This window comes from Stegastes partitus, unplaced genomic scaffold (genome assembly GCF_000690725.1).
Source record: "Stegastes partitus isolate 25-593 unplaced genomic scaffold, Stegastes_partitus-1.0.2 Scaffold0, whole genome shotgun sequence".
NCBI lineage: Eukaryota > Metazoa > Chordata > Actinopteri > Pomacentridae > Stegastes > Stegastes partitus.
This window is the reverse complement of record NW_007577731.1, coordinates 1,485,738-1,501,618: the sequence shown is the minus strand read 5'-3', so window position 1 is coordinate 1,501,618 and position 15,881 is coordinate 1,485,738. Positions and strand designations below refer to the sequence as shown.

The 15,881-nt window shown below is 45.2% G+C and overlaps 2 protein-coding genes across 2 annotated transcripts in view; one reads left to right on the top strand and one right to left on the bottom strand.

Annotated features, from left to right (window-relative positions):
• LOC103358412 (V-type proton ATPase subunit d 1-like) overlaps positions 1–3,088 on the top strand; it is a 5,954-nt gene extending 2,866 nt beyond the window's left edge. Inside the window, exons 4-8 of the mRNA XM_008283416.1 lie at positions 1,326–1,405; positions 2,129–2,206; positions 2,293–2,469; positions 2,566–2,643; positions 2,844–3,088. Coding sequence (XP_008281638.1) covers positions 1,326–1,405; positions 2,129–2,206; positions 2,293–2,469; positions 2,566–2,643; positions 2,844–3,008 — 578 coding nt within the window. The 3' untranslated portion in view covers positions 3,009–3,088. The remainder of the gene's footprint in view (positions 1–1,325; positions 1,406–2,128; positions 2,207–2,292; positions 2,470–2,565; positions 2,644–2,843) is intronic.
• The window catches only part of LOC103368252 (uncharacterized), a 69,187-nt gene continuing 56,353 nt past the window's right edge, over positions 3,048–15,881 (bottom strand). The window contains exons 58-70 of the mRNA XM_008296599.1: positions 14,607–14,769; positions 14,337–14,524; positions 14,169–14,261; positions 13,081–13,285; positions 12,386–12,573; positions 11,825–11,922; positions 10,931–11,115; positions 6,622–6,821; positions 6,359–6,527; positions 5,183–5,292; positions 4,226–4,351; positions 3,604–3,730; positions 3,048–3,466 (exon numbers count right to left, since the gene is read on the bottom strand). Coding sequence (XP_008294821.1) covers positions 3,456–3,466; positions 3,604–3,730; positions 4,226–4,351; positions 5,183–5,292; positions 6,359–6,527; positions 6,622–6,821; positions 10,931–11,115; positions 11,825–11,922; positions 12,386–12,573; positions 13,081–13,285; positions 14,169–14,261; positions 14,337–14,524; positions 14,607–14,769 — 1,863 coding nt within the window. The 3' untranslated portion in view covers positions 3,048–3,455. The remainder of the gene's footprint in view (positions 3,467–3,603; positions 3,731–4,225; positions 4,352–5,182; positions 5,293–6,358; positions 6,528–6,621; positions 6,822–10,930; positions 11,116–11,824; positions 11,923–12,385; positions 12,574–13,080; positions 13,286–14,168; positions 14,262–14,336; positions 14,525–14,606; positions 14,770–15,881) is intronic.

Here is a 15,881-nt window from a genome sequence, read left to right as displayed (position 1 = left end):
TTTCTTCTGGAGTGATGTCTTCTTCCTCTCTGAGCAGCCTTCCAGCCCATGTCGGTACAGGACTGGTTCCACTGTGGATAATGACTCTCTGACCAGCTTCAGCAGCATCTTCACAAGGTCTTTAGCTTTTGTTCTGGGGTTGATTCGCACATTTCAACCAGAACACTTCATCTCTGGACACAGAACCCGTCTTCTTCCTGAGCCTATGATGGCTGGGCATTCCCATGGTGGCTGTACTTGATAGAACTGTCTGAACAGATGAACGTGGAACCTTCAGACATCTGGAAGTTGTACCCAAGGATGGACCAGACTGGTGGAGGTCCACAGTTGTCTTCCTGATATCTTGGCTGAATTCTTTAGATTTTCCCTGTGTTTGAGGTGTGCCTTAAAATACATCCACAGATGTGCCAGATGTTGTCAGTTAACCTATCAGAAGCTTCCAAAGCCATGACATCATCATCTGGGCTTTCCCAAATTGTCTGAAGGCATCTTAGTGGATGTAAACTTCTGACTTTAAAGAAAGTAGTAAAAATTCTCTCTCTCATTATTCTGGCATTTCGTAAGTAGAAATAATTGTGGTAATCCTAACTGATCTAAAACAGGAACAGTTTAGTCTGATTTCATGTCAGATAGTGAGAAAAAAAGGTCTTTATACAGTGAATGTAAACTTCTGGTTTCAACTGCAGCAATAGTACTGACACTCGACTCAACAAGTTTTGCCTAAACAACATACAGAGAAAAGCAACACATTAATGACCTGTTTTCTTGTTCTGTCTATGTTAATCCTTACCTCGAGGTTAATTGTGCAACTGCAGCTACAAATCAACCTGTGAAAAGAATATTAGATCAGCTGAAGCGTTGTTTTCCTCATACGGCATTGAGATGTTGGGCAACACTAGGATCTGCTTCACTGCTGTGTCGCTGCTGAATCGTGTCATCAGCAACTCACGTCCTGTTCTTTTTATGTCCCTCCTCGTGTTCCCTCATCCAAGCGTCTGCGTCGCTCCGAGAGAACTGAAAAGCGTTGGTGACGCAGCTGATTTAAAACCCAAACCCTGAACAAAAAGTCTCCTCCGGAGCAGGTCAGCTGTGCAGCATCAGTTGCCATGGTGATGTAGCAGGTTAAAGAGCCACCGTCATGACACTTCAGGCTCAAAATACCTCGATACCTCATTAATCTCACTTTGAAGGACAAACCTCAGACCTTTAATGAGTTTTTTACTGACTGAACATGTTTTTTTTCCCTTTTTTGGCAGAAATGAGCGTCCATACTGAAAAAAACACCAAAACATGCTTTTTTTGTTTTGTTCTTTCTTCTGTCACAGCTCCGTTCTTCCAGGATGCTGTATCTGAGTCCAACCTGGATGAAATGGAAGCTGAGATCCTGAGAAACAAGCTGTACAAGGTGAGAAGACATAAGACGACTATGTTGCATCTAAAGGTCCAGTATGCCCACTTCAGTGAGACCTGTTAGCAGAAATGGAATACTGCTCCTGTAATCTAAACACTGGAAAAGAGAGCTGAGAGTTTAGTTGGTTGCAATCTCACCACTGGATGCTTTTAAAATTCTACACACTAGTCTTTTGATCAGTCTCAAAACCGGCTTACATAGAAAGCAGATTTGTGCACATGAACAACAGCATCTATGAGTCAGAACGCGTCACCTCATGACGCACTGGCGACTTTCACTTGAAAGTCAAGTCGGCGTTTGACACGGTGGAGTCACATGAGACGTGTTGAAAGCTTCTTCACGCTGCCTCAGACAGTTGTGATTGGCTTACAGAAACACGCCCTACATCGGGAGCGCTAAGAACAAAATACAGAAATATTTCCCCTCATGCGTACGCGTTGAAGCCCACCGATACTGTCGCTGTGAGCAGTCATGTGCTCGCATCTGCTTTGTTTATGTGCCCAATTCAATGCATGACTCACCTTTTACGACTCTGAGTTTGAGTGCATGTGTTCACATAAATATTGTAAAGTGGTGTTTACTGCACTGTCAGACCTGCTGAGCAACTCCAGAGCATGTCAAGTTTATTACAGCTTCAAGTGTCATCTGAGCATTATTTGTTGTTTTATGAGATTTGTTCGGACCTTTAAACTTTCGTCTTTTCTGTTTCATTCAAAGGCGTATTTAGAGTCTTTCCACTCCTTCTGCAAGAGCATGGGTGGTCCCACGGAGGACGTAATGTGTCCTATCCTGGAGGTACTGTGACATTTCCCATCACGTGGGCTGGCTTCGTTTAACAAAGTGTTGAAGATTTGTTTTGTTTGCTTCGTGCACGTCTGCAGTTCGAGGCGGACAGGCGGGCCTTCATCATCACGGTGAACTCCTTCGGGACGGATCTCAGCGGGGCGGACAGGAGCTCGCTGTACCCGGCTTGTGGTAAACTTCACCCTGATGGGCTGCGACTCCTGGCCATGGCAGAGGACCACGAGCAGGTCAAAGCCGTGTCCAGCTGCTACACAGTGAGTCATCTCTGAAGACTCCTTTAACGAGAGACACCGCTGTGTTACAGCAAGGAACTCAAGTCAAGCGATTAACGTTAACCCGATCTTCTGCAGGAATATAAAATGATTTTTGAAGACCCCGAGCCAGGATCAGAGTTTAAGAGTTTTGAGGACAGATTCTTCGAGCGAGAGGTAATACGACTTCAGCATCTGCCAGCAAGACGGTGGCGATAAAAACACCAAGTAACACATTTTGCACTTTTTAAAAAAAAAAATTAATCGACGGTTTGGTTCACATAGTTTCCCTGACGACATCAAAAGGGACATTCTTTGTGCCTTAAGTGTGTTTTAACTCACTCTAAAGCAGCTTTAACTCTGCTGCTTTCCCTCAGGTGAAGCTGAACATCCTGGCCTTCCTACAGCAGTTCCACTTCGGCGTGTTTTACTCCTACATCAAACTGAAGGAGCAGGAGAGTCGCAACATCGTCTGGATCGCCGAGTGCGTCACTCAGAGGCAGAAGTCCAAGATACACAACTACATACCCATCCTCCAGTGAACAAACAGCCGAGCAATGAAGACAGGCCACAAACACGCATCGTATACAAGGATGTAATAAATGCACTTTGTCAAACTGTATAAAAATATTGATCTCTTTATGACCCAGGTGTTGCTTGTGAGGATTAGTAACTGCGGCTGCACCAAAGTCAGTCTCTAGTATCTTCAGTGTTTGTACTACAGACCACAGAAAATACAAAAAAAGAATCTGTGTGAATATTATTAAATTACACGCTAGAGTTAGTACGTTCACATTCACATTATTGGCGTGATATCTGCGCCTCTAAACAGGACAGGAGTGCGCATTGCCCGAGGTACGACTATACAACGGAGTACAAAACATAAGTATAGAAGTAATGTGGCACAACCAGTGGTATACGAGCTCGCATTTTTCCATTTTAGCAGCTAACAGAGGTCATGTATCGCTCTTCACCCGCTCGTCCATCCGTCACGCTTTGACTAAAATAAAAGAGAAGAAAAGATTCAGTAACAGGAGTAACATAAAAAAAAAATCAGTCATAAATGTAAAGCGTGGCCACATGCATGACAGCACACGGACACAGGAGTCCAATCACGAGCACGCCGGTCCGACTTACTGCACTGGACAGGGAGCTCCAGCGGTATGTAGTTCTGTTGACAGAGATGAACAAAAGCAGATGCTAGTCTGCAGGGTGCCCTGTAGGAGCTGAGCTTGCACACCGACAGGAACCGAACAGGATCCACCTGGAGACACAGACACGCTATTGTAAACCTGAAATGCAGAATCAGTCAAGAACAGCATCATGTATCGAACCCAACCGCTCAGCTCCCCTGTTTTCAATTTTCTCCATGTGCAACTTCTTACCGTCCATTAAGCTCACATAACAGGGTTGTCATTCGTCTTCCTTTCGTCGCACATTGATTGTTTTTATAAACACTTCTTTCTGGCTGAAAACGTAACTGCCTGCTTTTATTGTTTGCTTTTCTTCCTCTCGTCTGATTGCAACTGAAGTGAATAAGTGCACCTCATTTTTACCATGTGGGAGCTTGTCCCAGCTGAAGACATGAAACCTCTGCAAAGGTTATGTGACATCAACACTGTGCTGGTTTGTACTGTGTATATGTTATCACAGCGCTATGCGTCCACACGTCTCATTAGGCAGTAATGAAAGTCAGCACTGCACGACGGAGGACAGTTCTTGGAAAGAAAATGCGTGCCAGCTGTTTTCTACTACTCACCACCCTGAAACAGGAACTCAGCGGAGAGTCGGGAGAAGAGAACAGAGAGTCGCAGCTCGCTGGGCTCCTGGAAGCTTTGGAGAAGGACTCTGCTGCAGCTGGAGGTTTAATGCACGCTGGTTTCATCTGAAGACACAAAGAGTCAAACCGCAGGTGACGACTGGATTCCTTCAGCTCAATAACGCAGCAGCACAGATGCGAAAACATTCACTGGCACGAGATTTTAGAAGGTTTTTCCTTAAGCATTTACTGTGACATTTAACAAACAAAAAATTGATATGTTAGTAACACACACATGATGGTAGCCGAGCACCAGGAACTATCACTATTCAGGTATTATCACAGACTTTCTCCACCTGCCTACACTCATATGTAGGAACATTTTTTTGTTTTTTTGTTTTCCAAATGTCCATCCATCCATCACCTATACACTGCTTAATCCTCACTAGCGTTGCGGGGGGCTGGAGTCTATCCCAACTGACTCAGGGTGAAGGCAGGTTCACCTGGACAGGTAACCAGTCTATCACAGGGCTACACTTAGAGACAGACAACCAAGCACACTCACATTCACACCTACAGACAATTTAGAATCACCAATTAACCTCAGCATGTTTCTGGACTGTGGGAGGAAGCCGGAGAACCCGGAGAGAACCCACGCTGCACAGGGAGAACATGGAGACTCCACGCAGAAAGATCCCGGGTGTCCTCACCGGGACGCGAACTGGCGACCTTCTAGCTGCGAGGCGACGGTGCAAAACACCGAGACACCTGCAGCCCTTTTCCAAATGTTCTCTTTCAAAATCCTCTTGTAGTAAATGTACGACAGCCTTGTCGTCAATATGCAAACACTACCCATCTCATCCTATTCAATTCAATTCAATTCAATTCAATTTTATTTGTATAGCGCATATTTACAACAACAAGTCATCTCATAGCGCTTCACAAAGGCAAACCTACCTGCCAGTTGTTGATAAAATCCTCCAAGTTCTCAGCTTGAGATCCATCACGTGAAGGGAAATCATTTCCTGCATCATTGTCGTTGGTCCCAAACAGACCAGTGGACGCACCTGTACACGAGAAGAAGAACGTGAAGAAAGTGTTGATGAATGTTAGCAAAATATTATAACTATAGTAACTATATCATGGCTCTCCTAACCACATATGAAACCAGGAGGCGTCATAGATCAGCTGCTAGCCGCCTTCTGGTAATTCCTACAACTCAAATTGTGACTGAGGGCCGTCGTGCTTCTGCAATCTTCACCCGCAAACTCTGGAATCACTTACGTGGTGAGATGAGTTTGGCTAAAATTTTTAAAAATCATGTTTTATTTTAACTGTATTAATGTTTTGTGTAATGTAAATAGTTGGCTTTGCAAAATGTTTTCGCCAAAGCAATACATGCAGGATTTGACCTCTCAGTCTGGGCAGGAAGACCCGCCTACAGTGAGGTGACTGACAGCTGGAGCTTTAATGCAACAGAGAAGGTAAAGCACGACAGTAGGGAAAAGAGTAAGGTGGAATAAAGAGATCTAATTTTATAGAAATAAAGAAATAAACCTCAATTTTCAAAAAGAAAATTGCAGGGAAAATAGAGCAATTTATATTCAAAAATAAACAGATATATATTAAACACAAACAGAAATAAATGAACAAATAAAAGTGAAAAAAGAAAATCCCTATAACTGCTCTTTCATATTTTGCTTGTTGTTTGTACTTTGACATTTTATTAAACTATTTATTTTACTTCGTATTAGGTTTTTGCATGTTTTATTAACCTATGTGTGGTTATGTTTATTCCTCTTTTACACTTTTATTCAAGGATTCAAGGAACTTTATTTGTCATGCCAGCTCACATTCACATGCCGTGGCACGAAATAAGTACTCAGGTCCCGGTTTTTAAAGAAAAAGTCTAATAAATAACAAGTACAATAAACAAAAAAAAAACAGGAACAAGAGAAGAATATAAGTAAAAATAAGCACTGATGTTGTTCTTCTCTGACAGATCAACTCTTTTAATGTGATGACACACTTTGCAAATTTGTCAAGAAAATTGCAGAAGATAATTATTAATATTATGACTGTTGCTGCCATCATTAAGTATTACTGATATTACTGTTGTTGAATCTTTCCTACCATGCAGCCATCCGTCCAGGGTGAAGCTGCACACTTCAAGCGTCAGGTCACATGACACCGACCCTCCGTTCTGATTGGACACCTGCACAACGTTTGACCTTCTCCTGACGTCCACTCCGTCGTCACTGTGAAACGCGTGGGACACGGCGGTGTTGCAGTCGGCCTTCACCTACGACACGGACGTTTTCTCCGTCAGTCCTGTGCGTTATCGACCTAACTGAGGTCACAACACTCTCCCTGCTGCTGACTGAGGAAACACAAACCTGTCCGTTGCGCTGAATGTTAATGGTGCTGTTGTTCATTCGTATGAGGAGGAAGGCCTGCGGGTCTGGACGGAGCAGCAGCGTGAACGAGGGCTCGGCGTTGACATCTTGGGCGAGCAGCAGAGGACACGAAGCCGGCAGCTCGAACAGGTGGCCGTCAAAGGTCACTACAAACTGATCTGCCACCAGCAAAGCTTGGTCTTTTAGAGAGAGAGAGGGAGACAAACTTTAGAAAAATGTAGGTGCATCATTGAAAAAACGTTGGCGTGTCTCGTGTAGTTTGTCTCTGGATCTGGAGCTACAGGAGCAGACCTCCAAAAAGGTAATTGTTCTGCTGTATTGTTTGTCTGTTCTCCATCTGCTATCCTGCTATCCCCCAACTGGTCGAGGCAGATGGCCGCCTTCCCTGAACCTGGTTCTGTCGGAGTCGGAGCAGGGCGTTCCTTCCCTCTGTGACAGATGATATACGAGGTGTGTCAGAAAAGTTCCAGGACTGGTGTTACAAAAGATTTCAAACCCAAACTACACACTAAGAATTTTTCCCTTCAGACGATCAACCAGTACGTCTGCAAAGAGATCCTGCAGCGTTTGCTTCGTTCAGAGTTGTGTCAGGACCAGTGGTGGCTGCTTCACCATGACAACCTGCTCACAACGCCCTGAGCATCCCACAGGTCCTGGCTGAGAAGAACATCTCCCTGCTGGAGCAACCTCCCTACTCACCCCACCTGGCTCTGTGGGGTTGGTTCCTCTTCTCCAAACTCAAGGGGGTCATCAAGGGGACCCGTTTAGAGGACGTGGACGACATCAAGATGGCTGTGACGACGACGAAGGCTGGGGAAGTGGGTTAGACTCCAGGGGGATTACTTGGAAGGGCAAAACTCATAGTTTGGATTTGAAATATACCTTTTGTGACACCAGTCCTGGAACTTTTCTGACACACCTCGAATAAATAAATGGAATTGAATGATGTTTCCGACTATGCAGCGTAATCAACCCCTTTACCAATCTGTAGGAAGTCAAAGTGAGGTTCAGCGGGACAGACACAATCCAGTAAGATGCCTTCATGAGCTGAGAATTCACTTAACCACAGTGAAAATTAGCTGTCAAGGACTTAAAACAGCTCCACGCCATGTAGTTCTGTCATCACTGAGTTGACATTTTCATGTTGGTACACCATAAGTGTGGTTTCTACACAAACAAGTCAGCTACAGTTTCAGCAATCGATTAAACATCTTAGTCGTGCTTTGTGCTGTCAACAGGCCTTTTGGTTGACTGCGAACTGATGAGATGAATAATGGCTTCCAGGTTTGTTTGATTTTTTCTGGGCTTTTCACCTTTAATGGACAAGATAGCAAAGAGAGACGGAGAGGACAAGGAAACAACTATAGCCCCCGTACGTGGGTCACCATCTTATCAGTGGAGCGCCCACGGCTTCCAGGCTTCAACAGATTTTCACAGATCTGTGTTTTTGTTGAGAGGCCTGTTTTACAAAAGCAGATGCTTCTCGTAAACAGAGAAATGTGAGTCTAAGCCGTTCCGACCAACACCTCCGGTCTTTTGTCACTTATCTCACTGCAGGTTCATCAACTCATGACTCCAGTTGTTAGTTTCATCAGCTCAGGGCTTCACACACCCGACTACGTCGTCCACAGAGTGCTGACCACAGACGGAGAGGTACAAGAGCCTCAGTTGAACATTTTTAATACGTTTATTCTCTCTGGAATCTGTTGCAAAAAATAATAAACGCAGATAATCTAAAAAATACTGAATGTCTGATCCGAGCGGATAATTGTTTGCCCTCTAATTCCAAAGGGTTCTTTCGCTGCATATGGAGAACAATGGTTGTAATAATAAATGAAACGGAGGTGTTCTTACAAACTTCTTGTAAACTCAAACACAGCTAACTGAGCTCCAGCTGAAATAACAAAAGCTCATCCCTGTAATTATTGCAATGCACAGTATTCAACTCCTCTGCAGAACTATGTCACAGCTTCAGGCTACCTGAGTGGAAAAGAAAGTGCAAGTTTTAAACGATAATTATTTGTCTTGTATGTTACGGCCCCTGGTGTTTGTGCCGTCATCCGTGTTGGACTTGTGCCAATTGTGTGGGAAGACGTCCTGTGAAGGCCCAGTTGAAGACGGTGCTCCAGAGCCACACCTGTCAGACATCAGCAGTGATTGGCCTGGAGCTCCTAACCTACTCTCAGCCTTGTTCTTCCCGCCTCCAGTTACATCTGATTGGACCACCACCACTCCTCCTCCACCCCAGCAATCACCACACCTGGCTATAAAAGCAACCAGCAACCTTGGCTGGGATTTCGTGTGACCAGTCCATCCTGGTGCCTCTCGGTTTGTGTCTTTTGTGTTTGTGGTAGCTTCTGTTGGCAGCTGCTAACTCGGTGTGGGAGTTTCATGAGAGTCTCAGTGGAGACTATGACTCCTTATAGCAGCTGTGCAACTTGGTGGAGAAGTTACTCGTGTCTTGTGTTTTCGTATTGTGTGTCTTGAGGTGCTAGTTTGTTTTAGTTTCTTTTGTTGTGTGGATGTTACTATCAGATTTAAAGTTTTGGCTACGGAGTTTAGTTTAGTTTGTTTGCTAGCTTCGATACTCTGTTAGCCTCTGTTTGGTTCTTGTGATTTGTAGCAGCATTCATCGTCTTCTTTTGTATTGTCATGGTTCTGTTATGTTCATTTACGTTACTGAGCAATAAATCGCTTCGCCTGAACCATTTCCATCTGGTTTCTTGATCCATCAGGCTGACCCTGAAGGCTGGATCGTAACAGGGTAAAAGATGTCACCAGTAGCACGCTGCGGCAAAATCAAAAGAAAATACGTAGGGTCTGGGGAGTTTTTTCAGTGGACAGTAAAGTTTGCCTGAATGCCTCCAAGAGTTCAACTCAACCAGGAAGTCGCAAAAAGTCCAACGAAAACATTGAAGAAACTGCAGACCTCTCAACATGACTCAGTGTTCATGAGTCCACAAGAGAGTGACAAAGTGAAAACAGCTTCTGGCCCACGAGAACGTTAAAAGGCTCATCTGATTTTTGGAAGTTTTGCTGTAGAGCGCAAGCTAAACTGTTTGGAAGACAGAGGCCCCGTTACAAACCAAACGCAGAATTCCACAATGGGATGCTCTGCTGCTCCAGGGCGACTTGCTGCAGTTGACGGTAAAATCTCTGGTCAGAATCCGTTGTCTTGTTTGTGCAGCAAGACAATGATACCAGGATAAGACCTCTGAACGGCTCAAATGGAATAAAATTAAAGCTTTGGAGCAGCCTAGACAAAATCTGCACCAGATCCTCTTGAGATGCTTAAAAGAGCATTTTATGCTCACAAACCTTCCAATGTGGCAGCAAAGAAAAATAAGCCACTACAACGATATTAGAAGCTGGTCTCCAGCAATCTGTTTGGCTGCAGGTGTTGCTGCTAAAGGCGGCACAAGTTGCACAAGTCATTTTACACATTGGTGATTTAGGCATTAAGCAACTTTTTTACGGCAACACATGCAGCTGTCTTGTATTCTGCGTTTACTCAGGTTATCTTTGTTACATGTAGGATTTTGTTCGATGTTTTGTGCTCAGTGGTTAGCACCGTCGCTGCACAGATTCCCGGTTGGCATCCCGGTGAGGACACCCGCGATCTTTCTGTGTGGAGTCTCCATGTTCTCCCCGTGCAGCGTGGGTTCTCTCCGGGTTCCACAGTCCAGAAACATGCTGAGGTTAATTGGTGATTGTAAATTGTCCGAAGGTGTGAATGTGAGTGTGCTTGGTTGTCTGTCTCTAAGTGTAGCCCTGTGATAAATTGATGGACGGAACGATGGATGGATGGATGGATGGATGGATGGATGGATTTGACAACCTTCAGTAGGAGACACGCCCATGTAGATTCTCAGTCATCCAGATTATGGTCATTACTTCAGTAGAATCCACCTTGACTTCTTTTTCTTTTTTGGTCGTTGAAGACGTTCCACCTCTCATCCAAGAGGCTTCATCAGTTCTGACTGACTAGTTGGGAGTTAGCCACCTAGCCATGAACCCCATTATGGCAGGGGGAGTCCTACCGAGGAGCAACAAACCCCCAGTTGACACCTAAACTCAGGTGTTGATGATTCCTTAAGGATATCAGTGTCTGGAACTCCCAACTAGTCAGTTAGAGCTGATGAAGCCTCTTGGATGAAGGTGGAACGTCTTCAAGGAACTCAAGCGAGTCCAGCTGCTACGATTAATCTACCAGAATAACTATGACCTGGACGACTGAGAATCTAATAAACCTGCAAAACCCCACTCCCTCCTCGAAGTCTCGTCTTACGTGTGAAGGGGCTGTCCATGATTTTCCTCTTGAGACGGTAAAGTTCAGCCGTGGGTCTGATGGAGGCGAGGGTCAGCAGAGGCCTCAGGAGCCACTCCTCCAGAAGGACCTCCATCAGCCCGGCCTCGACCATCCTCAACCAGGGAAGCGGTGGCAGCGGCACCGACACAACCACTGAACACTCCCTAAGAAAAACAAAACAACACAATATCGACTAAAATACTTTACGAGAATAGTTTTCAGTCTTGTGTTTTGCTCTGTTTCAACATTTGGGAATTTAACAGTCAAAGCTTGAGGCTGAAGTAAATGTTAAATAACGCTTTGTTTCTTCTCTGTCTTGACATTTAAAGGCGTTTAAAACTTGTCAATCTTTGCACCAGAACATCTAAATGACATATAATTTTAGAGCTTTTCGTTGAACGGAGCTTTGTGGTGGTTCAGGCGGAGATGACTCGGCGCTACACAAATCCCTTTTTCTGTACATTCTTGCATAACTTTGTTTCACACCACCAAATTAACGACGCTTCAGCGGCCTCTGTGGACCAACGAATCATCTCTGCCTCCGTTAGAAAACAAAGCCTGCTCCTTGTTGTCATCACTCACGCTCGGTTGTGTTTATCAGGCTCTGCTGTGCTCGAATCGTTCCAGGGCGGAGTCGAAACACAAACGTACGTCACTCTGAATCAAATCTCACACGGTGTCGTAATGTGTGTTTAGCATGAACCTAAATAAAGTCGCTGAAATGCTGCTGAAAACATCCTCTCAACAGGTTCCAGGTTTGTTTTTTTGGCTGTTTTTTTCTGGGGGCTGAATGTAAGATTAGATAATGAAGAATATATCCCTGCTCTGGGCCGAACGGCTTTTCATCATGCAGGTCTCAGATGTTTGCAGTACCCCGGGGAGAATTTGTAGACAGAGGCGAGACGCTTCCGGACTCCAGACAGAGCCGTGGCCAGCCTGGTCTCGATCCACTGGTAGGTATGCTGGCCTGCCTGATGGATACAGAAACACAAATAATACACAAAATGAAAACCTTTCCATGGGTTTAATGCTTATAAGTAGGACGGCTTTGAGTCAGATCATAGATTTGGCCATATGACTATATTATTTATGCTTTTTTTGTTTTGTTTTGTTTTTTAATTAGTTTTTGGACATTTTATTGCTGCTAGTTGATTGTAACTGTGGAGAGAAACAGGAAATGTGGGGGCAGACAGTAGGAGACATGAACTCGCTGCTCAGGGTAATTCCACCCATATTTAGCCTCTCCATTTACTGAATCTTACGTTTATTTCCTCTATGTGTAGATCATAATCTACATGTTTGATTCAACATGAGTTGGAAACATGCCAGCTAACAATCAGCGACACGTGTTTCCACAGTATCCTCAACTCCAGGAGAAGAGCAGCACAAAACATAACCAAAACCACAAAAGGCCCGAGAGTTCAGTTTCCTCACCAGCTCCAGGGCGACGCTCAGTGTGCCGACTCCGGCCTGAGACAGCGGCCTCAGGTGAGGGTTCTCCAGCAGAGCAGGCAGAACCTCCAGCAGCCGGTCGGTCCACAGCAGCACGGCCTCCCTCCACATGGCCTCCAGCCTCTGGCCCTTCACGTCCTGGTACACACCTGCCAGCGTGGCCAGAGGCCCTGAGAGCAGAGTGCACAGCGAGGTCAGGGATCGACTTTCACCAGAAACTTCCAGGAATTTGTTTTACTTCTTGAGTTATGGGACAGATAATAGTGAGGCACACGGAGGTCAGGACATCCTGACCAAAATGAAACCTCTGCGTCATGTCGGAAAAAATATAATTGTACAAAAATATATAAGCAATAAAACAAGACAGGAGAAATACTTGTTTAGTTTCAGATAATACGTTTATGATTTTTGTCTCTTGCAGATATTAGATTTCCGCCAGTGAAATGAAAGAAGACAGGGACTCGCTCTACTTCCCTCGCTCAAAAACTGAAGAACATATCCTTATTTACAGCAACAGAATTTACTGCATCCGCACAACAACACTAAACCACGCTGGCACTGTGAGATGGGAAATGGGGACGCATTAAAAGTTGCTCCTTTAGTGTTGTTTTTGTTTTTTTTAAAACACAAAATGAGATCAGCCTTCGAGCTGGTCACTGTCATCTGTCGGCACTCACTCCTCAGCTCCTGCTGTCCCAGCAGCGAGGCGTGCTGCAGCAGAGTCAGGACACGAGGCAGGCTGTCGGTCAGGACGTGACGCATGGAGCTGCTCCGCCAGAGAGCCAGCAGACTTCTGTCTCTGTGTCCCAGCAGAGCCTCGAGTCGCTGCGACGCATGAAGAGGCACAGCGCTCAGCTCCTGGAGCAGCTGGCTGTCTCTGGACTGGAGGAGAATCACAGGTGATCACAGCATTAAAAACTACATTTTAACCCCAAGATAGAACCTTTTAGTACAGATTAACCCTTTTCAGGACTTTTGGGGTCTGTTGGCCATTTGGTTTAGTTGACAGGTGTTGAGAGGGCGAAACATGAACAGCTATAGTTAACCGACGCAGCAGTCGTGGGTTCGACTCCCGCTCACGACCCTTTGATGCAGGTCTCTCCCCGTTCTTCTCCCCCCTTTCCTGTCCATCTCTACTGCTCTAAAATAAAGGCAAAAAGCCCCCCCCAAAAATATTTTAAAAAAATAATAAATAAAGGGGACATTTGTCATGCTGCACGGTGGCTCGGTGCTTAGCACCGTCGCCTCGCAGCTAGAAGGTCGTCGCTTGGCGTCCCGGTGAGGACACTCGGGATCTTTCTGCGTGGAGTCTCCATGTTCTCCCCGTGCAGCGTGGGTTCTCTCCGGGTTCTCCGGCTTCCTCTCACAGTCCAGAAACATGCTGAGGTTAATTGGTGATTGTAAATTGTCCGTAGGTGTGAATGTGAGTGTGCTTGGTTGTCTGTCTCTAAGTGTAGCCCTGTGATAGACTGTTACCTGTCCAGGTGAACCTGCCTTCACCCTGAGTCAGCTGGGATAGACTCCAGCCCCCCATGACCCTAGTGAGGATTAAGGTGTAGAGATGATGGATGGATGTTTGTCATGCATTTGGAACTAAAAATACACCAACTTATCAGAAAATTGAGTATAAAAGTCTATAATGAATACCTACAAATATTTTGCACATATTCTTTTTTTGGGGTCCAATGGACCTTCTACGTATGGCAACATGAAAGTCCTGGACAGGGTTAAGCATCGAGCGTCCTAGTGTGTGTGCTGCAGTCACCTGCCGTCTAAATTCCACGAGGAGATGCTGCAGCGTCCTGATTCTCTCCAGGAGTTTGCTCTGCAACCGAGAGCTCAAATACTGAACTCGCTCCTGTGAAATGAACAGAAACAGACTTAAAAAGGTGTGCTGAAGCTGAAGGTGAGACTGTGATGCTACGGGTGATACCTCTGCTGCAGCTAAACTCCCCAAACAGCCGCCCGCTCTCAGCATCAGCCTCTGATTGGCCGCTCCCACGGAAACGCTGCCCAGAGTTTCAGACCTGCCGCCTCCATCTCTTTTGTGCACATCGAGCTTTAAAGTGCGATCAGCTCCAACGCAGGCTGCGACGGTTAGATCCTCACGGTGGTCCGAACCTGCGTGAACACACAAGCTTAATCAGTGAGTTCGATATTTTAAGCCGTATTCCAAGTATTGTAAGGTTTCTTCGGTTTTTACCGTTCATGTAGCCCGCTGCGGTCCGAACACATTGTCCCTCTACTGTTCCGTTCAGCCAGATCTTCTCTTCGTGGTCCAGTGTGGCCTGAACCTGCAGAGCTGAGCCTCGAGGCCACGACAAGGCGTTTCCTCCAACCTCCACAGTCCAGTTACCTATCCTGGACTGTAATTGCAAACACACACACGTGAAGTGGTCAGATTCTTCACCTCAGTACCAAAACTGATGCATCAGCAGCGCATTAGCGTTGTAGCTGCTGCAGGTGAACTCAATTTAAACTGCTTTATGTACAATTTTATGTTCAAGGACAGCAATTTGGACTGTTTTTTAGGTCTTTCATTTTTACTGAGGTATTGAATCTTTATTGAAACCATGTGAGAAAATGAGAGGAACTATGCGATGGAGCCGTTAAGAACTCATAAACACCTGAAATGCGACCTGACTACACACCGTAGCTGGAAAACTGACGTAATCTTTAGCAATATGTTGTGATTTATCAGCTTGTTACACGACCCATCGTGTGAAATACCAAAACAAGTTATGGCAAAAAAAAAAAAAAAAGGCTAAAGCTGCCGGCGGTTTAGTGGAGCAGAAACTACAACTTTTCACTCGCAGTGGCACAAAATGTACAAAATGAAAAGTACTGAAGTTGGGCGCCCCTATAGCTCACCTGGTTGAGCTGGCGACCCATGAACAGGGGCTATAGTTCTCTGGCGCGGCGTTCGTGAGTTCAACTCCCGCTCACGACAGTTTGCTGCGAGGTCTCTCCCCCCTTTCCTGTCTCACTCTCTCACTGTCCTGACTAATAAAGGCAAAAACACCAGAAAAATAATCTTCAAAAAAAAAGTACTCAAGTAAATTACAAGTACAGTACGTTGTGATTGCAATTAGTAGCTTCCCACCACTGCTGACACATTTATGAAGACTTTACTGTAAAAAAAAAAAAAATAGTTTGCTGTGATTTTTTATGGGGTTTTGTGGCACCATGTCTCGAAGTCAATGTAGGAAAATTCATAATTAGTGAGCAGTACAGGTACCTGTAGGTGGATTTTATCACTTCAGGGTCAAGTCGGAGCAGCAGCTCTGGTGTTTATGCCAATTTATTTAATGAGCCCCAGCTTCATATTTACTGAAGACACGTGACATTAATCTTCTGAGCTGTACATAAACATTATTCCGTGCTACCACCACAGCGCCAACCTTCGCCCTGACCTCCTTCTAATCTGAACCCAAACACAACCCTGAACCATCCATTATCTATACACATCTATACACAT